We start from the raw sequence: 23904 nt of genomic DNA on the forward strand, positions 1-23904 counted from the left end.
CACCGAGTACGGTTGTGAAACCGGCCCCCAGATGCAACTTGACCCGCAGCGCAGAGGTTCCGCCGCAGAAGTGATCCGTCTTTGCCTCAAGCGCTGCTTGGCCAGGAGCGAGTGTGGAAACGCCAGAATTCCTCTTTACAGCTCAGCTTTCCTCAAAACCGATCCCTGAACTGAGGAAGCTTCTTCCTGTCCCTCGTTTCCTAACACACAGGAAATTGTGGCACGTCGAGTACGTTCCGGTGTAAGGTAAAGGTAAATGCGGCAATCAGCATCGAAATGGATGAATATAACATAATAGCTTTTTGGTGAAATTGCTCGAATGGGAGCAATAGAAACACAAACCGCTGGTATAGATTTCCCCATCAAGGAATCTGCTAATCATCCCCGTTCATCACAATAGAGTAAAATGCAACAAATAAAACTTTCTTTTGTGATTGCACTACAGTATTAGATACTTAACGTTCATGCCACTTCTTTCCTAATTGATTATATATGTTTTGAGAGTTTTTTGATAGGCCGAAGTACAATAGGTGTATGTATAGTTGCCCATTTCTGCATCTCGGCCAGGAAGAGTTTTACCTGTGGGATTTCTGACATGCAGATGTCACAGACCGCACTGTATAGAAAGCAAGAAAAGAAAGGATTGGTATCCATAGAACAGAACCTACCTGACTTTAGAAATAAACTACTAACCCAGGAATGTTTGAAACGTAACCTGATTCAACCTAGGCACTGCCATTGTGATCATATGCCGTCACTTGGACTGATTCTGGGTGTCTCCTCCTTCCTCAAATGTTGGATCACTACCAATGGTTGGGTTAGCAGTTTAATGCTGCTTCTAACAGTATGTTGGCAACCCAACTGGCAGCTTGGACCTACTGCAACCTACTGCATACATCTAGGTGGCAGCAGTTTGTTTTCATTATGCTGCTAAGTATTCCTGAGTCCCAACAACAATGAAGGCAACAGGTACATACTAATGGCTTGTAGTGGCCCCTTTTTGCTTATTGTTAATAGTAATTTTTAATTAAAACAAACGCTCACACTGCCGTGGCTAAAGTAGTATTGCTTTTACATGAAGATGCCAAGTGTGCCCAATAGGCAGCTCATAGGGATAGCTCACAGGGAAACAAATGCAGCTATTTAACTTGATACGCTCTGCCCACAACATAGTGAATATTGGCAAAAGGAGAGATTGTGAACTGTAATGGCAGCCTTTTTCCTTCATTTGATATGCCCTGCCCACAGCTGTTCACACCATTGTGAATAGTGGCAAAAGTGGAGCACAGTGGGCGATCCATATTGGGGACACCAGAAGCTGCCATTGGTCCATCTACCATATTGTTTACACTGGAGCAGATCCCTAGGATTTCAGACAGGGGACATTCACAACCCTACCTGGAGATGCCAGGGATTGAACCTGCTATCATCTGCATGCAAATCAGATGCTCTGTTGCAGAGCTATGGCCCTCCCTGGTTCTAAATCTCCCTGGATTTTTGAATTAGTTAGCAATGGCAGCTTCTCATGGGTCTGTGCAGAGCTGAACTTCATTTAGCCATCAGTTGACCTGTTCCCAACTTGGGCTGCAGCGTCCACATTCAAAATAGCCAAGAATAAATGGTCTCTGCAGTTGCATCTTTTTTTGTTTTACTACTTTAAATGAGAGGGAATCTCCACAACATTTTAAATCACAAACAAATTTTAATGAATACGAAATATTAACACACAGAAAAACCCATCTCACAAAGCAGTTACATACACTATCTTGCTTTCGTTAAGCTAACAAAAGTAAACATATTTGGATTATTTCAGCAAACAACATGCAGGAGGGACAAGTTAACTGATTAATTTCAACATCCAAAAGGCTGTGAACATTAGCTAAGAAACATTCAAATATTGCTGAATGGACATACCATGCTATATAAAATGCCCCTTTAAAGTCATTTATAAAATCACAAAACAAAGCTTGCTTTCTCTTAGGCCTCTGCATGAGTGTTTTCTAATAAATATTATTGTTTCCCAGATAAATTAGAATCTTGTGGAGGGACTGTGGCTCTATTTGACTCCTGCAGAGTGCTTAAGAAAACAGAAAAAGATATATACCACAATAAAATGATTACAATAAGGTTTCTTGTGGATGTTTATAACATAACCTAGCCATATCTAAGTCACACGTATTAGTTTAGACTATTTAATATATTTTCCTTTCAAATTTAAGAAAGTATAGAGTTCCCTTATCAGAATTTGGGGTGCTATTGGCTTCTTGATACAAATAGTTTGTGCATCAAGTCTTATTATTTATTGTTAACATACGCTTTATATTGCAATAGCTCCCACAAAGCAGAGGTTCTCCAAGTCAGCCTAACAATTTTAAAACGTGAAAAATATATATTAAATTCCTATTCCTTGTAATTGGACATAAAATCTTAGAGCAGCCTTCCTCAGCCTCGTGCCCTGCCAGGTCAGCGGTTAAGGGAACGAGTCCTGCAACATCAGGAGAGCAGCAGGCTGTGGAAGGCTATCTTAGTGCAAGGCAAGTGCAGGGCAAGGAACACTCTCTTCCAAAGGCATCTTGAAAAGGATTGTGTGGTTTGAGAGAGTAGTCTGTAGAGTCACATATGGCTATCACTAGCACCACTGAATTCATTGAACTGAACAATAACTGAATACGCATTCACCATTTTGTCATTTTGCTTAATCCCACAGGGAAATCAAAACTTCTAGGAAGGAAAGAAATAATTCTGCCTCTCCCCACCCTCAGGCAGGAAGTCAGCCTTAGTCTGAGAGAGCTGAGATATACTTGGTAGAGATTTTAAAAAGAAGGTTGTACATTTCCATTTTTTTTATTTAAAAAATCAAAATTGCCAATAAAACTACAATGCTTTTTATATCAAGGTCCTCTGCGATAGACACATCAAAAACATTGTATGGCAAATGGTTTTGAACCTTACTCCCAAAGTGAATAAAGATTCATTCTTACCAAAAACACACTTTAAGGATATAAAATATCGATTGGGAGTATTTAGAGACTCCCAATTTATATACTTAAAAAGTTTGTTATTGAAAAAGATCACAGTGAATTAGTATTATAAATTGTACTTCCTAGAAGTAATTTTGTTCAAGTCATGATTCATTTCTGGTATAAAAGGGATGATTAGATAACCAAAGTAATGAAGCTTTCCTATATTGAATAGTTTGAGATATGCAAATATATATAAATATATCGTTTGCATATAATAATGCAGGCTCTCAAGCAATCTACTACATCAAAACATTTCTGTGGCTTGCTTGAAAAATGTGCACTTATTACCCTTCCATGTGCCAGCTAGACTATGCAGGGGGTTTGTTTTTTAATACCTCTAAGCAGTTTGGAACTGGGCTGCTATGAAGACTGCTTATGAAGCAGGCAGCAGTTCAGGAGCAATCAGATGAGAGCCATCCCCTTCCACCCCACCCCACAGTTGCCAGCACAGAACCAAAGGAGGGATATGGGGGAATGGAAATAGGGTTTTGTTAACAAGCCAATTTGGAAAAAGAGCGGTGGGGTTGGGATTAAGAGCTTAATATTTTAATTCAGATCAAATCTGAACCACTAACTTCAGTTTTATTGCTCTGAAGGCATTGGAATAAGCATGTTACTAAAACATCAGCAAGCATTTCTCCAACATGTCAAAACTGTTTGCAAGAGAATACATTTACAGTAAGCAAGTGCAATAAACGTTACAATCTGCCATTATAAACAAAATTAATTCTTAAATTTTTTTTTTTAGTAACTTTGCAGATTCAAGGGACATTTTATTTATATATAGTATCTCTGGTCTAGCCCACTTAGACACACAGATTTATCTCTCTGTAACAGTCATCGTTGCAAGCCATGCACGTTGAGAAGAATACAAATCACAATATAAATACTGTGACCAGGAAGGAACAAAAGAGACCCAAGTATTTCAGTTAGTAGAAGGTTCAGGCTCTGCTTTGCTTGCTTCACTGAAGAGCAGTTTTCGGAAAATACTTGCATAGAATGGTCCATACACCTGTTTATTCAGGTTAACAATGTTGGCATACTGTGATCCAATGGTCTCTATCTCAGTCTGAATCACAGCAAGGCCTCCTGGAATTGTGGGCGTAGACTTTTGAAAGCCTGGAGAAGCAAGCAAGCTACTCATGTACAAATGAATCCGTTTATCTAGAGGGGGGGGGGAACACATCACATAATTAGAATTTAAGAAAGTAAGAACCGGCCAATAGTGAATCTATCTAGTAATAGTAGCAAACCCCACCACACAGATTTAGTTACCCCTGATCTACAGTCAGAAACCCTTCAACCAAACACATGGACAGATCCCTCTGCACACACAGCTCAGCGTGTGGAAGTTCTGTTCACACATAAACGAAATATGTGTAGAGAAAGGTACAAAGTCTGTTCTCCCCAATTGCAGAGATGGGGGCTTACATACACTGATTCCAGACTTCAATCCATTTGAAGTTATCTGTTATACAAAGAACTATAAACTAAGTTTGAACTGCACACAGTGGCTAAGTTCACATGTAATGCCCTAAGCCTAGATGGGATATCATAGCCAGTGTGTTCCTGCTTCAGTCCTGCCACTGCAAGCTAAGCCCTGGTTTGGCTTAGCCTGTCATCCGAAGCCAGATAAACCCACAAGGCATAAGACATAGAACAAACGTTTTGGCTACAGCTCCTGGCTTGTCAAGACAAACCATGAGTCCTGATTTGGATGATACACTAAGTCTAACCATGGTTTAGCTCACAGCACTGCAGTAGCAGCAAGACCAGAGGAGAAACAAAGCAGCCACTATCTCTCTAGGAACCTAGGAACCATGGCTTAGCATTACATGAGAACCAGGTCAATGGGGGCAGGCTTTTTCATGCCACAGTATTTGATAATAGTGGCTGGAAATCACAATTTTATTTGAAATCACGACAATGACATATACACTTAAAACATTAAGATGCCTGTAGCCAGTGAGTTAAGTTACTAACCAATTAAGGAGTTGATAGGATTGTCTTCCTCAATGATGTTGCAGAGCTGCCCTACTAAATTTGTTTGCACTTCCTTATTTAGTGGTGGGAAGCCTCTCTCAGTCACCGACTCATTTATTTCACTACACGTACGAATACCTATTGCATTAAGAGCTTCTTTCAAATCAAAACTCCTGCAAAAAGGGGGGTGAGGAGAAAACCATGTTAATTCTATCAGATACTGCCTTTGATTCCTGCCCCCATATTGACTTTTCATATAGGTTTTCAGTAAGTTCCAACACTCAAGTCTAAATACTTACTTCTTATTCATTCCTTCAAGTAGCACAAATGAAATCCGCTTTTGTTTGTCTACAAAATCGGGAATGCCCTCAATAACTGCAGCCAACATGTTGCTTGTTATGAGAGACACACACGCTATAACCTTCAGCTGATTCAGTTTCTCTGTTAACTCCTGAAGACGACCTTCATCTGTCATTAATGTCTGGAATAAGATGTTTAGAAAAGAGTGTCAACAAAACAGTCAAATCCCCAATGAGACTGAATATAAAGATATGTATTTTACCAGGAGTTCAATTTTTTGTCAGAGGAGTTCATTTAGACCACATTCACATCATACATTTAAGTTATCCCACTTTAAAATAAGTCATGACATTCTCCAAATAAACCTGTGTTCTGAAATTTTTACAGGTTCTGATAATTGTTAAAGGTAAAGTTAAAGGTACCCCTGCCCGTACGGGCCAGTCTTGCCAGACTCTAGGGTTGTGTGCTCATCTCACTCTATAGGCCAGGTGCCAGCGCTGTCCGCAGACATTTCCGGGTCACGTGGCCAGCGTGACAAGCTGCATCTGGCGAGCCAGTGCAGCACACGGAAACGCCGTTTACCTTCCCGCTGGTAAGCGGTCCCTATTTATCTACTTGCACCTGGGGGTGCTTTCGAACTGCTAGGTTGGCAGGCGCTGGGACCGAACGACGGGAGCGCACCCCGCCGCGGGGATTCGAACCACTGACCTTTCGATTGGCAAGTCCTAGGCGCTGAGGCTTTTACCCACAGCGCCACCCGCGTCCCCTCATCTGATAATTGTTAGGAGACCCCTATTCCCCCTTCCCGGAGCTACAATTCCCATAGTTCCCTGGGAAGAGGGGCAGGTTGTTAAAGCTCTTTGGGAATTGTAGCTCTGTGAGGGGAACAAGGGCCTCCTAACGACTCTCAGCACCCTGAGCAACCTGCAGCTCCCAGAATTCTTTGAGGGATGCATAACTGTTTGAAGTGCCATCATGGTGCTTTAAATGCATTGTGTGAATGTGCCCTTTGTCAGATGGATTGATTGTTGAAAGCACACTGAATTGTAACCATCCATGTGACAACTTCCCACTTTTCTTGTGTGCATTTTGGCCTTTTTAATAGTTTATTTTGCATCTTCATTTTTCAATGTGCACATTCCAGCACATAAGAGTTCCTTTGGCTACTTAGCCTTCCTTCCTTCCCACAAACTTGCTGCAAGGCTACTTTCTTCACATGGATATAGAAAACTATGCTCTGGGACTGGTCATGGTGGGTGAGGAGGAAGCTCTTAAATCAGGGCTGGGGATCCTGTGCCCTTCAGATGTTGTTGGACTCCCATCAGCCCTGGCAAACACGGCCAGTGGTCAGGGATGATGGGAGTTGTAGTCCCCCAGCACCTGCAGGGCCCACAGGTTTCCTGGCCCTGTCTTAGTGAGCTTTACCTCAGGAACAGGCTTTTTCTGGTAATCCCACTGCAAGAGTTTCAAGTAGCTGTTTGTTAGCACCAAAGTAGGACTCAGATTTGTTTTGGACATCCCATTAGCACCAGCATGCGAAGATGTTTCACAGGAAAGAGAAGACAATTCATCTTGTATAGATTCCCTTATCCATTCTGTGGTCAAGTCCAGGGCACCTAAACATTGCAAGACAGAAAACAGAAACTGTAGTACATGTTTTATTATTGCACAGCTGGGGGAGGCACACTCTATGGAGGAAGGCAAACCCCAAGGCCCTGCTCGCAAAAAGGAGGTAGAAGTAGAGAACTGCAGAAAAGGCACAGAACAGCTACAGTGCTCTTTGATGGAGATCACATCATAGCAGACCAGTTGCAATTCTGCCTGCATTGTATTATAATGCCGCTGTGTGTATTGCAATGGAGGTAGCGCTCACTGCAAGAAGGAAGCTGCCTGTCTTGTGCCGTAGCCACTGTCAGCACAAGTTCTGCCTGCGCAACAAGACATATAGCATCACAACAGACCGTGTAGCAGGAAGGCAGGGCCTTCTTCTGGAAGAACAACTGCATTCACATGACAGTTTATTCTTTTTTCATGACTTTCCCCTAACTATATTTGAGTCTCCACACGACATGTTCCTTGAATGTGCTTTAGCTCTCAACCAGAAACAAAGCAACACCCCCCAACTTCTCTGCTCCCCCCCATCCCTGACAAAATGGTGCAGCACTCACAGCATCCCCTGATGAAAACACTGCCTGAATATAACATTTCCAAGCACAATTCAAAGTGTTGGTGTTGACATTTAAAGCCCTAAACAGCCTTGGCCCAGTATACCTGAAGGAGCGTCTCCACCCCCATCGTCCAGCCTGGACACTGAGGTCCAGTGCCGAGGACCTTCTGGGGTTCCCTTGCTACAAGAAGCCAAGTTACAGGGAACCAGGCAGAGGGCCTTCTCAGTAGTGGCACCCGCCCTGTGGAATGCCCTCCCATCAGATGTCAAAGAAATAAACAACTACCTGACATTTAGAAGACATCTGAAGGCAGCCCTGTTTAGGGAAGCTTTAAATGTTTAAAAGATTACTGTATTTTAATATTTTGTTGGAAGCCACCCAGAGTGGCTGGGGAAACCCAGCCAGATGGGCAGGGTATAAATAATAAAATTAATAATAATAATAATAATAATAATAATAATAATAATAATAATTCCTGTCATCAGTTGTGTCAGTATGTTGGAGTCCAAGGATTTGCACAAATACTGTATAGCTTGCAGGTCTCTCGTATACTGAATAAGGAGACTTGGCTAACACTCCTGACCCAAAGCATTTTTTAAAGGTTGCTTCTCTGTTATAGTGCCACGAACAGGTTTTAGAAGGTGGCTTAAAAGATCAAATTTCTTCCTGTTGGAGCTTTTAGTTCATTGAGGAGGAAGGAAAATGTAAATCTCCCCTTGGACCTCTTCTTAACTAGAGGCCCCAGGCAGCTGCCTGCATCGCCAGGCCATTGGCTATATACCCGCCTATGTAAACAAAGGACATACTTGGTGTTTCTTCAAGTATATCTTGGAATTTTGCTCTTTCATAATCCACCAAGTTACGCTGGAGATGAGGTCGAAGGCTCCGAATAGTAAAATTAGCCATATCCATTGTCATGAGATCCAGAACGTGGAATATTTGCCTGTAAGAATACAACAAACAAAAATAGTTTGCAGCCATGACATCATAGGAACCTTGATTATGTTGTCCTTTCCCCACCACGCAGCATATGCAGAGACACAGGCTTATCTCAGTTCCCCAGTAGTCCAGTTTGCAAAGGGCAACCGCCCCACTGCTCAAGCATCAAAGATAAATTGCAACACAGCCAAACTATTATTAGACACCACCATGGCAATTCATGAACTTACTCTGTGCATTTGTAGTATCTCTGTGTTAATATAATGCACAGCTTCTAAATGCTCACAAGCAGTGCAATTAAAATATTCTGGTCTACAACCAACTTAAAATAGTGTATTTGCAGTTAAGCCAGCAAAACCCCACTAAAATGATCCAAGGACTCCCCTTCACATCACTGCTTGATTTACCATGTCACAATGGCTTCACAATAGACATAGGAAGATAGCAAACATCTTAATACAAAATCAGACCCACTTTGAGGTACAGCGGGTGATCAGTGCTTGCAAAGCACTATAGGCAGGGCTTGGCAGCTGCCTGCAAAACCCGTTTGGCTCAGATGTATTTTTGTGTGCCCCACACAAGGAATATGCGTAGAAGCTGGATCCAGTAGAATTAATTTTGATCTTGAAGAGCACGGAGAGCTGAAGGAAGGAACAAGCATCACTCTTGCAACATCCTCCTTCAGCTCTACTTTTCAAAGGAGAAAAGGGCAACCACTCTCACCACCTCATGACCAAGTGGGTAGCAAGTGGGGCATTCGGAGGCTTTGTGGGCATCAGAGGAAGATGTCCATGGGTGCCACATTGGCAGGCCCTCTGTGAAATGGTTGCTTCATGGAAAGCGCTACTAGATGGAGCAGCATGTTTGAGTGGTAAAACTACAAATGTTAGAATCAATATAAACAAGCAGCATGAAGGGAAATAAAATGCAACAAGGTTGCTGGCCTAGGTGCACCCTCTTGGCAACCCTTAATTTGGGTTTCCTGTTGTTTTTTGGACTACAACTCCCAGCATCCCTAGCTAGCAGGACCAGTGGTCAGTGATGATGGGAAATGTAGTCCAAAAACAGCTGGAGACCCAAGTTTGGGAAACTCTGGATCCCACTCCAGATCACTATATTTGAAAAATCCAAGCTTTTCACCAATTCTTTGAACAATGATAAAGAACGATGTTAAAAAGGAAAACCACACACCAACCTGAACAATACGACAATGTTCCCAGTAGCTTTTAACTGGTTGACGTCATGATCCCTTATTGGAGCACACAGCTTCCCCATGGTGCTAATGACATAGTTTGCGAGACCCTGGATGTCAACTGCATTGTGCTTGGCCTGCTGCCTTATGAGGTCGGCATCGAGAACTTCACAGATTTGGCTTCGCATCCTGTTAGCCCCAGGGTTCAGGAAAGAAAGAAGAATCTGAAATATTTAAACACACACACACAAATCAAGTAAGGTGCAGCAGCTGTAGTTAAACTGGCTCACCGTGGTAATGCAGGTCTTGTGTGAGCACGATGAGAACAGAAGTGTTGCTGTACTGATAAAATTATATATCTGGACCTAAGCTGACAAGGGAAAAAGAGAAAAAAAGAAACCCAAGGTTAACTCACCTCTTTAATTTCTTCAAACAGCTTGATGGCATGTTCATATTCAGGAGGATCTTCATTCAAGTCTTCCTCCAAACGATCCCAGAATGCCTGGTGCACAATTTGCTTCACCCTTCTAGTCAAGCTGTGGCAGGCAGGAAAATAATGTAAATAGTTAACAGTGTTGACATTTGCACTGAAATGAATGATGCTGAATAAAACACACATTGTATCAGTATATATATATATGTGTATTTTTTTCTGTGGTTGATACAACCATGAGAGTCAAAACAACAGCAATAAGCAATCAATTTTTAAATAATGTAATTACATAAAATTCCACCACAGCAGACACAGAGACAAATAAGTGTTTTTTGTTAGCAACTGAGCTGCAGCAGGATGGAAACAGCGCTGCAGGTGACAAACACAGGCTGGAATGAAAACTGATGCCTCCTCACATCCCTATGGGGGAGGCATTTGGGTTGATGCCAAGGAGTGTTGTGCCAGATTATATAATTTGAAGTTGTGGCAGTGGTCCCACCAGAACAAGTGCAGCTAGAACAGAAAACTAGGAAAAAATTGTTCCTGTATCTACCAAAGAGAAAGAATCAGATATGCAATACTGGAAAGTTTCTATGCATATTTAGGTTTTCTTCTTAATTAAACGTGGATATAAACCTCTCCCTCAATCCTGTTTCCATTCCCATAGGAAAATCAGAATGTGTGGAGTCACTTGGTGGATTTAATTTTTTTTAGCTGCCAAGCAGCGGTGATTCATACATTTTAGGTTTAAGAGCCCCTAGTGTCTTTTCTTGCTTTAAAACTGAATTTATTATTTTACTGCATTTTGCCCTTATTAAAATCTACCTGTTGTGTTGGCCAGACTGAAACATCTCAGTATACCTGTCCAACCCTAAATGGTAAAAAAACTTGGTTGGGGCCCTAAAGTCCCTTCAGTGAAATTACTAAACCCCTCTTGCTTACCTGTTTGGTGGATGTTCAGTGCGCTCCAAATGAAAGTTTTCGTTTACAGCAATTTCATGAGCCAGAGTCAAGTTTGACAAGTTCCTTGCTGCTGCCATCATTTCATCAAATGTAACCACTTTGGGAGGGCTTGTAGCTGGGACAAAGGAAGGGAAAACATGTTTAGCGTGAAAGCTTAACATGAAAACACTTCAGAGCTTTAGTATTTCTGAATGAGTCCTTTGTAAGTGGAGATGATAAAGGGTGAACCTAATAATATACATAAACACAATTTATATAAACATTCAGCCTCTTTCCATAATGGTAGTTAACTGCTTGGAGCAAAGGTGGAGAATTTTGTAGAGTCTTAGAACTGGAGAGTAGGGAGGGGCGCCATGGGTCATTTAGTCCAACCCAATGCAGGAATTTCAACTAAAACATACATCTAGATTTGTGGCCCTCTAGATGTTGCAGGAGAAGGGACGCGGGTGGCACTGTGGGTTAAACCACAGAGCCTAGGGCTTGCCGATCAGAAGGTCGGCGGTTCGATTCCCCGCGACGGGGTGAGCTCCCGTTGCTTGGTCCCTGCTCCTGCCAACCTAGCAGTTCGAAAGCACGTCAAAGTGCAAGTAGATAAATAGGTACCGCTCCAGCGGGAAGGTAAACGGCGTTTCCGTGCGCTGCTGTGGTTCGCCAGAAGCAGCTTAGTCATGCTGGCCACATGACCCAGAAGCTGTACGCCGGCTCCCTGGGCCAATACAGCGAGATGAGCGCCGCAACCCCAGAGTCGGTCACGACTGGACCTAATGGTCAGGGGTCCCTTTACCTTAGATGTTGCAGGACTACAACATCCATCCCTGTTGACCATTGGCCAAACTAGCTGAACCTGATGGGAGTTAAGAACCTAAGAAAAGTCCTGCTGGATCAGGCCAGTGGCCCATTTAGTCCAGCATCCTGTTATTACAGCCATCCAACTGCCTATGGGAAACCTGCAAGCAGTTCCCGAGAGGAATAGGATTCTCCCCACTTGTGATTTCCCACTGCCTCCAAAAAAGATAAGAGAATATGGACTTCATGGAAGATAAAGGCTAGCAACACCCAGACAGCCACTGCTTCCCCCCACTGGCCTACAGCTTGGATATTTCTTGTACAGTGAAGCCAGCAGATGAAACCCTTGAAACTGCATGTGTGTGTGGCGGGGTGGGGTGGGGTGGGGGAAACCAAATGCAAACATCAATTTTGCACACAAGGTAGTTGTTCTCAAATTTCCTGCCATATGCACCAGTAGCTCATGCTAGCTTACAAGCTGGAGAGCCGGGCTTGCTTGAAGAGTCACTGGTGAAACTCTGCCTTGAATATTCGGAGTCGCTGGAAGAAGAAGCTGTGCTTTCGGAGAACCGGGAAGAATCGCAGTCACCATTCTGCTCATCGTTGAGAGGCATTTTGGGATCGCTTTTGTCAATACAGTACACAGAACCTGGGGTGAGGGAACATATTGAAGTCATCTAGACCTGTTCAGGGGAATTTTTAAATTTTTTTTTTACAAAACGCACTTCAGTTTTTTAAATTATTATTATTAGAAGGTGGAATCCAGGTTAGTGCTCTTGCACCACTCACAGAAGTGCTTTTGATCCAATGGACAAAGCCATGACCCAAAGGAGAGGCATGAGGATTTTGCCAAGATGTGCTTCCCATTCCAAGGCCACCCATGCCATCTCTCACCCTGTTTGTAGGGGGTCCCCCAAACCTCTGAAGTCAATCTTCTTTTTTAAAAAGTATTGCGGCTGAAGAGGAAGAAGGAATCTGCCACAAATAAAACCCCTTTCCCCACTTTTCCATTAGCAGAGGGCATTCACGGGATCTAAAGTCCTTCCACAAGCACCAGGGCCGCAAGTGGATGGTGCCCTAAGTCACCACGCACAGATGTCATTGCACAAAACAAGCAGTGCTTGCCTGTTGAAACTGAATTTAGTTTAGTTTTGGTATGAAGCTGAATCAAGCCATACTAAGCCTGTTTGGCCTTTGGTTTTCATAACAAGCATATACAGTATAGAGCTTGGATGTTTTAGAAAAAGCTCTTAAACAAAAGCACACAAAACGGCTGTCTCCATGGGGCAAGGTCATAGCTCACCATGCAATCAAAGCTTTTTCTCCCCACCAATATATTTTGTTTGATAAGAAGCAATTAGTCCTTTGGAGTGGGGGACGGGGGGACTTTAAATGAGGACTTTGAAGGTTTGTGTGAGGGGAATTCTTTGTCACCGAGTAAAACATCAGACTAACCTACTTAGGCCAGCAGCTCACAGAATGTGACTTTTGCAATTGTGCGGAGATAGATGCAGTTCTCCTGCAAAACAAAAAAACAGAACCGCACCTGGAAGTTACCAGATTAAATACTGAACATTTATGTAACACACAGGTGTCAAACACAAGGCCCGCGGGCCGAATGCGGCCCGCCAGACCTCATCATGTGGCCCGTGTAGCCGCCGCCGGCCTTCAGCTTTTATTCTCGGTTTTTTGGGGTTTTTTTACACAAGAAAGCCGCCTCTTCAGCGCATGCGTGGCAGCCTACAAAAGCCAGAGAACGTCTGCCCTCTAGCGGCGCCGGCCGTTCTACACAGGAAACCTCCACTTTGAGGGTGACCAAACCACGGCCCTTTGAGGGTGACCAAACTGCTGATGCGGCCCCCGATGAATTTGAGTTTGACACCCCTGATGTAACACAAGGATGCAAAGGTGCATACATTATTGTTGCAATTCTTGTAACGAAACTGTTAAGTAGCACACTATTTTCCATCTATTTTGCAGCTGGGAGAGGCAGGGCTAAGGCAAACACATTGGGCTGTTGGGCATTGGGCTGCTTGTGTATTGTGAAATAATGGTCGCACTTGAAAAAGAGTTAACTCAAATTCAACCCTTCCCAGGAATTTAACAGATCAGAGAGTCATCGGGGAAGGGCTGTGGCAAAGGGGCAGAGCACCTCCTTGGCATGCAGAGGGTCCCAGTTTCATCCCTTGGCACCTCCAGGTAGCACTACGAAAGACCCCTATCTGAAATCCTGGAGATTTATATGGTAGTAATGCTGCTGCTGCAACCCACCTTAGATCAGGCTACAACCTAACAGCAAGTCCTAACCCACCACTGGAAGACCAATGGTGCAGAAGAAGTGCTGCACGGGCCAATGGCCTGACTCCGTATAAGTCAGCTTCCATTAATGCTGCAGTCCTATGCTCAGATCATATGCAGAGGGCAGTCTGGGGATGGGGAAACTGTGGCCCTCCAAGGGTCCCAGCCGGCATAGCCAATGGCGAGGAATCATGGGCATTCTAGTCCAATGAAATATGGAAGCCACAGGTTATGCGTCCATGGCTCCTCCAGCAACCATGGCTAGCTGGTCATAGGTTAATGACTAGGACCAGAAGGCCTGAATAGATTACATCGACTCCAGCCTGACTGCACTGGTTACCAATTTGTTTCTGGGCTCAATTCAAAGTGTTGGCTTTTAAATCCCTATCGCAGGATTTCCCAAATGTGGGTCTCCAGCTGTTTTTGGACTACAGTTCTCATCATCCCTGACCACTGATCCTGCTAACCAGGGATGATGGGAATTGTAGTCCAACAATAGCTGGAGACTCACATTTGGGAAGTTATAGGGCTGAAGACCACAATACCTCAGGGACTGTTTTTTTCCATATGAACCAACCCAAACCCTGCAGTCTTCAACAGAAGCCCTTCTCTGTGTTCCTCACCCAAAGGAGGCGTGAATGGTGGCCACATGAGAATGGACCTTTCAGGGTTGACTCCATCTATGGAATGTTCTTCTTAGGGAGACATGTCTGACACCATCTCTGCCAGTCTTTAGGTGCCAGGCCAAGTCCTTTTTATTTACTCAGGCCTTTGGCTAATCAATGTGGCCTCCTACGGTGGTTTTCCTATATTGTGTTGTGGGTTAGAAACTCAGGTATATAAGCTAGGTGCCAAATTGCTCCTTTAACCAGGGTTACAGTCACCAAAACTGAATGCCTAGTTGCCATTTTGGGGCCAGACGGCTCAAAAGTCATATCTTTCAATACAACCTTTTGGTTCCCAAAATTCATTCTGATTGTGTAGATAAAGTATCATTAATAGAATTCTACAGGATGTGTTGCTAGTGTGTGAAAATAATCAAGATCCAAGGATCTCCAGGAATGCACCTACAGATGATGGAGATATCAGGTGCCATTTTGGCACCTGGGCATCTTCACTTGGTCGCAGGTGGCCGGTAGCCAGGTGCAAAATGTGCCTGGTGAATTTCAAACGCTGGTGGGTAGGAATTGTCTTTATGAAACATGTTACTAAATGAGCCTTTTGCATTGTTTACTGACATTGCTGTTATGTCTTGCATTTTATCCTGTCAAGTTACCTTGAGGCTTTTTATCGTTTAAAATGACGGAGAAATGTTTCTGTTCCTTTTTCTCTTTGCAGATGTTGGCACTCAGAGCAGGTGGCCATTAGGAGAGGCTTTGTCTCTCCCCGCCCCCCGCCCCCCCGCTGTGCTGAAAGCAAATAGCTCTCACTCCTACTCTGGCTAGCAAATGACACCACAATGCTTTCTTTTTTTGAAGCTGCCACCTACACAGCAATCAGCTTTGTGAAATATTTGACAATGTTTAACCACAATCAAATAATAAGCAGTCAAAAGACCAGTCAATTAATTGACAGGCCACTCGAAGACCACCTAACTAAAGGCTCATTCGCACTATACATTTAAAGCATTTAAGCAGCCATGTCTTCCCCAAAGAATACTGGGAACTGTAGTTTGTTGAGGGTGCTGAGGATTGCTAGGAGATCCCTGTTCTCCTCACAGAGCTACAATTCCCAGAGCGGTTTAACAAGCAAACCCTCTTTCCAGGGAACCGTAGCTCTGGGAGGGGAATAGGGGTCTCCTAACAATTCTGCAAGGGACGCGGGTGGCGCTGTGGGTTAAACCACAGAGCCTAGGACTTGCTGATCAGAAGGTCGGCGGTTTGAATCCCCGCCATGGAGTGAGCTCCCGTTGCTTAGTCCCTGCTCCTGCCAACCTAGCAGTTCGAAAGCACGTCAAAGTGCAAGTAGATAAATAGGTACTGCTCTGGAGGGAAGGTAAATGGCGTTTCTGTGCGCTGCTCTGGTTCGTCAGAAGTGGCCTAGTCATGCTGGCCACATGAACCGGAAGCTGTACGCCAGCTCCCTCAGCCAATAAAGCGAAATGAGCGCCGCAACCCCAGAGTCGTCCGCCACTGGACCTAATGGTCAGGGGACCCTTTACCTTTACCTTTAACAATTCTGCAACATACTGCAACTCCCATAATTATTATTGGGGGGGGGCATGACTGTATAAAGTGGTATCATACTACTTTAAATGTATGTTGTGAATGTGACCAAAGTTCAAAATAAGGACAGATTTGGACAAGCCACTATCCAGCATAGCTGCTCACTTGGCCCCTGCTCTCATTTTTGGGGAGCCAGTGATGGAAAGAGCACCTCCAAACACTTCACACAGATCGTAGGGAGAAGCTTCTGCATCTCAGGATTTAATGTGGTGAAATCACTTCCTGTGCCAAGGAACAGCAATCATTTTCAATGTGGCTCAGGTAGCTCAAGAACGAAAAAGATTTCCAGGTATGCACCTGAGTCAACCCGTGTAAGACAGGAAGCAAATATGTCATCATCCCATTAAAAACAACCAAATGGAATTTAGATTTTCACATGGTGCAAATGACTCAAGCTATTTCGTAGCTAACCAGCCAGCAGACCTGTACTTGCATGAAGTGCCAGAGTTAGGTGTCTTGTTTACAGTCAACAAATCTGCCAGGTGTCCCTTACTTTTACGGAACATCCCATATTCTGAAACAAAAACCATTACAGAATGCACAGAATGTAGCTTCCCTTTAAAATATATGTGGCAATATGCAGAGCAGAAAGCCACAACCCAGGTGTCCTGTGTTTTCACACATCTACCCTAGAGCACACAAAACCCGTTTTTTCAAAAGCTACAAATCACTGTACAGAGAAACAGAAAGAACGCATCTTAGTCTCAGGGTCATGGGTTTCAGCCCCACATTGGGCAAAAGATGCCTGCACTACAGGGGGTTGACTAGATGACCCTCATGGTCCCAGTTCCAATTTGATAATTAAACAAATGATCTTTAAATAAATCAACCACTTCCTGTGAAACATCTCAAAGCAATTTAACACCTACGATTAAAAACATATATATGAAGCAATTTCATATATAAAAACAATTTCTTATTGACAAAGCACTCTTTGGATTCCCATAGGCATCACTTTAGATTTGAGTAAGATTTTTTAAAAGAGATCTATCAGAACAATCTGTACAGCATCTTGGACACCAGATACCAGCTGACTGCTAAGGCTAGCATCAGCCAGAAAACTGTACTGGGCAAACTTGCAATCTGTGCAAATTTGACACAAGGATATATCAGGGACCTAGAGAGGGACTAAAAATAGACTCAAGACTCATGGCCAAAATAAAAGAAAGGAGAGGCATATGATCAGGAGCTCTAAGAGTTTCATTCATTCATCCTAATAGACACATACTGGATATCATTTAGCTTCCGCTGAAGAAAAAATATCAGATATACTGGATAAGCTCTTAACCTAAATACAGCCTCACTAGCCCATCATCATGTTCTTTCTTTTGAATGGACAGTGAAATGGCAATCACCACTCACGTTTCTCCCATATATTTATTTATTATCGTGTCAGGCCATCTCTTAGGAGCAAAGTCCTCATATGGCAGCTTCCATGAAAAACAACAATATACTTAAATCGAACATAGAGATATCAAAAATATGAAACAACTGCTGGAAGAATAAAACCAGTTAAAACATCTAGTGTCATTTCAACAACAGTTCACACCAAGAGAACCAGCTTAAGAGTTTGAGGGGGAAGCAACCTGAAATATGTCATTACAGGCTCACAGGCCTGTGGTGAAGGGGCCACATGTCCCCCAGCTGTGGTTCCACTGCTGAAAAGGCCCCATCCTTTATGCTCACTTCAATGGCTGTTGTATGTGAAGGGCCTCCAAAGCTGATCTTCAGGCAAGGGCAGATTCATACATGTGAAGGTGCTTCTTTAGGTAATCTGGTCCCAAACTACATAGGTAAACTGTGCCCAGAAATGTACCAGCAACCAGAGCAACTTGTACAATATTGGTGCTATGTGCTCCAACCACTTGGCCATCACCAACATCTGTTTGGAGGCAGATGTTTTACACCAGTTGAAATATCTCGACCATGCTAATCAAGCCTGGTTCTCATTAATGCCATAGTACAGTCGTACCTCGGCTCCCGAACACTTTGGGAGTCAAATGTTCCTGCTCCCGAACAATTGAAAACCGGAAGTGATTGCTCCAGTTTTTGAACGTTCTTTTGGAAGCTGAACATCCGGTGGAACTTCCACGGCTTCCGATTGGCTGCAGGAGCTTCCTGCAGCCAAGCAGAAGCTGTGCTTTGGAAGTCGAACGGACATCCAGAACGGATTCTGTTCAACTTCCGAGGTACAACTGTAAGGTTATAATGTTTATCTACGGTGTGTGTCTGCAGTAGAAGATGTACTTGGGCTAGCTTGCCCATTCTACCTGCTCAAGAGTTGTTCCGCAAACAGAATCCGATCCAATTCATTGGAGGCAATGTTTTCGACACTTGGTGCATTTGAGAACATTAATCAGATGCCCAGCAGATCTACAGACGGAGACAAAGAAAATAAGAGATTTATGATCAGTGCCTGCAATTGAATTGTGTGATGCACCTTCTGAGCAGGAGCTGCCTTGTCTTCATGGGAAGACAAGGAGACCGATTCTGTGATCATTAAGTCCGAACATTGAGATTTCCATGAACAAATTCAGTCTTGGGTACCTCTGTATGCTATTCATCCATCTATTCCTATAGCAGCCTGTGCCTCTAGCGAGTTCCAAGCAGTTATTTTGGGTGCACTGGGAAGGAGCAGAAGGTTGGGAGCTAATGCTTTGCATAACTCTCATTGGTCCATTATAGTTCAGTACACAGACTTGAGGTGGCTCTCCCAGGTCTTAGTCAGGAGCCTTTCTAGAGATTCTGGGGATCAAATCTGGGACCTTCTGCAATCAAAGCAGGTGCTGTACTTTTGAGCTGTGGTTCTTCCCGTGACCTGCCAATTCTCTATGGTACTTGATGACCAGGTCAGATGTCTCACTCCTTTGCTGATTTTTGGCTGCCTCTTGGCCCTCCCCATGGGGATTCTCCCAGAACTCCAATCAGTCCTCATCTTTCTCCTCTTGGGACCTGTGCCTCTAGTGTGACCTGGTTATTAACAGCTCATCATGGGCATTAGGGTAAATGGACTGCCAGTCAAATCGACTCTTCCCTCTCTTCAATCAATGACTTCGTTAACAATCAGCGCTCCATGCTTTCATGTTTGGTGCAGACAAAAACCAATCAATTTCAAGCAAAACCCACCCAAGAGCTACTGCAGCGTGGCCTCCATTCATTTCCATCGGGCCTCTGTGGAAAGGCTATGAAGGGCCCAACAGAAAGGTCTGCTCCAAGTACATATAAACCAAGTGAGCCCGGTCTGGAAAGTGGGGCAGATCATCTCGAGGGGATATAGACTAGGGGGAAGTAAGCAGTAGGCATGGAAGGGTTCTGCACTTCTCACCTGTACACTGTTTTTACTCTTTATATCATACCCCACCATCACAACACACACACTTGTGATACATACTTTAAATTGACCCACATTTAAAGTGATTGCCCTGCCACCATCGCACCTAATCTGGCTCTCCAGTGAATGGAAATTGGACAGCACCTTAATCCCATATTGCAATAATTCCACAGCTACTGATAATTAAGTGCAATTTTCACTTCAAACATCTACTACTCAATTTGGTGATCTACATTCGTGTAAACATCAGAAAGGGTCTTTCTAAAAATGGGACACACTAATGGTTGGTGGCACTCGGGAGACTTCATTTGACAAACAAATTAGCCTCCTTCAAAAAGACTGTACAGGCAAAAGGCTTATTCTACACTGAATAATATTACAAGGTTTTTTAGGTAGGTGATTCTGGTATATTTTTAACCTACATTCTTTGTTCTCCTGTACAGTTAATGCAGTTTACTAAGCTTAGGTCCTTACTGGGGTTTCCCTTGGTTTTTCTTAGGGCTGCAACAGACAAGGTGTGGGTAATCAGTAACTGGATCGCCTGACACTCCCCCCCCCCCAAGAAAGCAGTGTCTATTTTGAACTGAGGAGTACATGAGGAGTGGAGGCTTAACCCTTCCTTCCCTGTCCCATAGTACTGTTTTATACATCTAAATTGTTTATCCAACGTTGCCTTGGGGCCTCCAGTAGAAAAAATGCAAACACGTTATTTTAAACAAAATAGCTGTAAATCTCAGCAAATGTAAGAGTAGAAAAACCTCACACAAGAAAAATCTGTAAATGCAATGTTGCAACATTTGTTGAAGATTTTCGGTTTGGAATTTCTCTCTCCTGGCGTTAGCAACTTGCAAAACATGCTTACATGGGAGTAAAGCCCATTGAACCCAGTGGGATTTGCTCCCGAGCAAAAATAAAAACGCGGAAGATTTTGCTGGCTGTCATCAGTAAGGGACCAGCAGCAAAATGTTGCTGTTGGTCTCCCCTCCTGAGAAGAACCCTCAGGATTCCAACCAGCCAGCCTTTCCCTTACAGCTATGCATTCCACTCTCCTTGCCGTCCATGGTCTTCTATTTTATGTTCCCAAATTATACTCACCACTGTCAAGTTACTGAGGATGCTCCATCTTCATTGGGCTGTTTTGGCAGTTTCTCTCCCCACCCCAGTATAAAGTTGTTTTGTACTTCTTCAGGGGTCTCCTGAAGGGTTGTAGTGCTGTGATAGGTTCAATCTCCGGCTGGGGTTGGGAAAGACCCCTGCCAAAACTGGGGGAGAGATTCTGTGAGCTGATGTAGACAATACTGAGCTGGATGGACCATCTAGGTGGTTTGACTTGGTATGAGGAAGTCTATTACTTTCATTCTCCTCTGTGGTTTTGCTTCATTGCTGTTACCAGTTACCACTTGAGTTCACTATTAGATGGAAGAGATATTTGACATGCCTTTTGATCTTTTTAACCCATATATGTTTCCCCAGATAACCAGGCCTGCCTCATCCCATCTCCTGCCATTCCTACTAGCCTTGTGACCCAGTAAGCATAGTTTGGGTTTGTCACATTGGCTAATTCAGCTTAGATCCACTAATAGCACATCCTGTCATCCCATTGCTCTTTGCTGAGCTAATCACAAATCAGCTTAAGAGACCTTTGAGTGTTCTGCCATGGAAGACAAACCGCAAATGGCTTTTTTGCCTATATCACTTTATTTTACCCATATACAGTACAGAGAAATAAAGAACATTTTTATTTCTCCAACAATGATTGGAGACAGTAATGATTTTTAAATGCCTCTTAAAAACTTAACCCAAGCTTCCTAGACTCCGACAAAAAATTCTTTCTTTCATGTACAGTATTCAGCTTTATTTGTGACATACAAGCGTATATTGCTTTTATCTTCTTTTTAAGAATTTGCACTGAATGTTATTGTGCTTTTATTACTTTTATGTAAACTGCTTGGCCATTTTTATTCTATCATCATGGCAGTCACAAACTAGCACTGTTGTTCATTCTTGTGTTATTAAACAGAACACAGTAATTCTGATCCGGAAATTATGTATTTTATGTTGTAATTTTACGTTGTGAACTGCCCTGAGGTCTACAGGTAAAGGGCAGTATACAAATGTTAACACCACCACCACCACCACATTTCTGGGGGTGGGGGTGGGGTGGTGTACCTTGGGTCTAACCACTCATCTGGGGTAGTTACCCGCACTCCCAATTCAAGATCTTCACTCCTCCTATCAGTCCAGCCTATGTCAACCCGATTCTTAATCTTTTGACATCCTCATGAATGCTGAGGCGCAGGAAAGTTTGTAGACGCCTGCAAATGCAGGACGTAAAAAGAAAAAAGGCCATATGCTGAACTCGGCCATCCGAGCGGAGGCTTAGTTCAGAATAAACACGCATAGGATCAGACTGCACAATTTGGCAGCCTTCTCCTGCCTCGCTCCCCGAAATCGCCAGCGCTCAGCCGTCGAGCAAGATTTGCGCGAGCAACAGCGGCTCTCGCTGGCCCCCATTTAGGCGAGCTGCCCGAAGCTCCTCCTCTTCCTCCATTTGTTTCAGTTATTCCCTCCCCACAGATGTATTTTTGGCAGTTACTCGGAGGTACGAGTGCTTTGGCATTGACCGACCAAAACAAAAGCAGCGTTTCCAAGGAAAGCATTTAAACACACACACACACACACACACACACCCCTCCAATCTACTCCCTTCCTATCCCCTTCGCCGTTGCCTCTTCTGGTAACATCTATTTTGTTTTCTTTGTTAAACACACAATCCTTTCTTTAAAAAACAAAAAAGCATCTACCGGTTCCTTAATTATACAACCCAGGAAAATCGGGGGGAAGGGAGAGACGAGAGGAGAAACTTTAGGGGCCTATTTTTATTTTGTTTAAGACACGCAACCACAATAAGGCTTGCAAACCACGAGCGCTCCCCGCCGCAGGTTCTGCAAGAGGACAGCGGGGTTGTTTACCACCACCGCTCGGAGCAAAGCCTACTACTGCCCTAACCGCCATTACTCAGGTGTAAGCGCACTGAATAACAGGACGGCTCACTTGCAAAAGGAAGGTCATAGGATCGAGCGGCAGGGCTTGTTCTAATCTTGAAACAGAGAGAAAATAAGTCACCTTGAACTCCCCCCTCCCAGCCACGCTGAATCCAGCTCTGGAATATCCCTCTGCAAGCCAAGATTCCATCACACTGGGAGCTGAAGTGCGGGGGGGGGGGAGAAAATGCGGAGCTGAACCGGATTATAAGATAAATTCCCCCGGGGAGGTGAGAAAAGAGGTGAAAGAGATGGAAGGGACCTGCTTTCTTCCCGCCTCCCCCCCCCCCCAAAAAAAACGCCCGATCCACTCACCCCAAGAGAGCCTCAGGCAGGGTCAGCCTTAACCCCCCTTTGCTCCTGCTGCTACTCAGCCGTTCTCACCGGGGCTTTAACTCCCTCCCCCCGCTTCACTTAGTTATACATAGTCCTCGGGTGTCTATTAGCAAGCTGCCTGGACGCTTCCACTTCCCTGGGGAGAGGGGGGGAGGAAAGAGATTTACCGGTAATCCCGTATGCGGCAAAGCTCTGTCGGCACGGAAGAGAGAGAAGGGGGGGAACAATAGATTTCAGGCTATTATCAAGCAAGGTGCATAACTCAAATCATGGGGAACGAGGAAAGTGGGTCCATAAAGCAGGGCTCTTTCTCCACCCCCATAGGGTGAAATGCTGCTTTCCCGGCAGAGGGGAGGGGACTGAGCGGTGTTTACGGAAGGAGAGCCGTGTCCTCAGTTCTCCCTTGGCTGCTGGGATGGTGGGTTTCCTACTAGTCCGTCCGCCTCCCGCCGCGGGTCTTGGGCTGCTGCCAGCATTGTGGCCAACGCAGACCTCTCTCCTCTTCGCCATCCCGCGCTCCGTCCGGGCATCGCGAGCCTTTGCTGCTTCCAAGCCGGCGCCAAGCAAGGAGCCGCTGCCTATGTGGATGCTCACTTCATATTGCTTTTATCTCCACTCAGCCTTCGCCAAGCTGGTGCCCGCCAAACGTTTTGGACCACAACTCCCGTCAGCCCCAGCCAGGGCAGCTTAGTGACGTGGGAGCCGCGGAGGGCGCTAATTTGGCAAAGGCTTTCGGATTCTCTGCCTAAAACAATCGTGAGCTGGTTTGGAATTATCTAAATAAAAACATGTTTTTGGACCGGGGATCAGGGCCGATCCACTCATGAGACAAGGTTGAGGTGACTGCCTCTGGCGGCAGGATCCACAGGGGCAGCAGATCCCG

At 44.3% G+C, this 23904-nt stretch overlaps 1 protein-coding gene and 1 long non-coding RNA gene across 6 annotated transcripts; one reads left to right on the forward strand and one right to left on the reverse strand.

Moving 5' to 3' along the window:
• The first annotated feature begins 137 nt into the window (after positions 1–137).
• Positions 138–10234, forward strand: LOC128422401 (uncharacterized). Its single transcript, XR_008332496.1, has 2 exons — positions 138–246; positions 10042–10234. It is a non-coding gene; the product is annotated as an uncharacterized LOC128422401 (long non-coding RNA).
• TCP11L2 (t-complex 11 like 2) lies at positions 2930–23126 on the reverse strand. 5 transcript variants are annotated; one of them, XM_053406357.1, is made up of 12 exons: positions 23001–23123; positions 18581–18683; positions 13247–13306; positions 12263–12436; positions 10981–11116; positions 10021–10141; positions 9609–9829; positions 8281–8417; positions 6732–6922; positions 5306–5487; positions 5007–5179; positions 2930–4187 (listed from the first exon to the last, which is right to left on the reverse strand). In XM_053406357.1, the coding sequence occupies exons 4-12, from the start codon at positions 12399–12401 to the stop codon at positions 3949–3951; spliced, it is 1539 nt and encodes a 512-aa protein (XP_053262332.1). In that variant the 5' UTR covers positions 12402–12436; positions 13247–13306; positions 18581–18683; positions 23001–23123; the 3' UTR covers positions 2930–3948. The 5 variants fall into 5 exon arrangements, with proteins under 5 accessions (XP_053262332.1, XP_053262331.1, XP_053262335.1 ...); XM_053406356.1 differs by having other exon boundaries at positions 13243–13306; XM_053406360.1 differs by lacking the exon at positions 18581–18683 and having other exon boundaries at positions 23001–23126.
• Positions 23127–23904: the final 778 nt, after the last annotated feature.

Source organism: Podarcis raffonei, chromosome 10 (assembly GCF_027172205.1).
Source record: "Podarcis raffonei isolate rPodRaf1 chromosome 10, rPodRaf1.pri, whole genome shotgun sequence".
Classification (NCBI taxonomy): domain Eukaryota; kingdom Metazoa; phylum Chordata; class Lepidosauria; order Squamata; family Lacertidae; genus Podarcis; species Podarcis raffonei.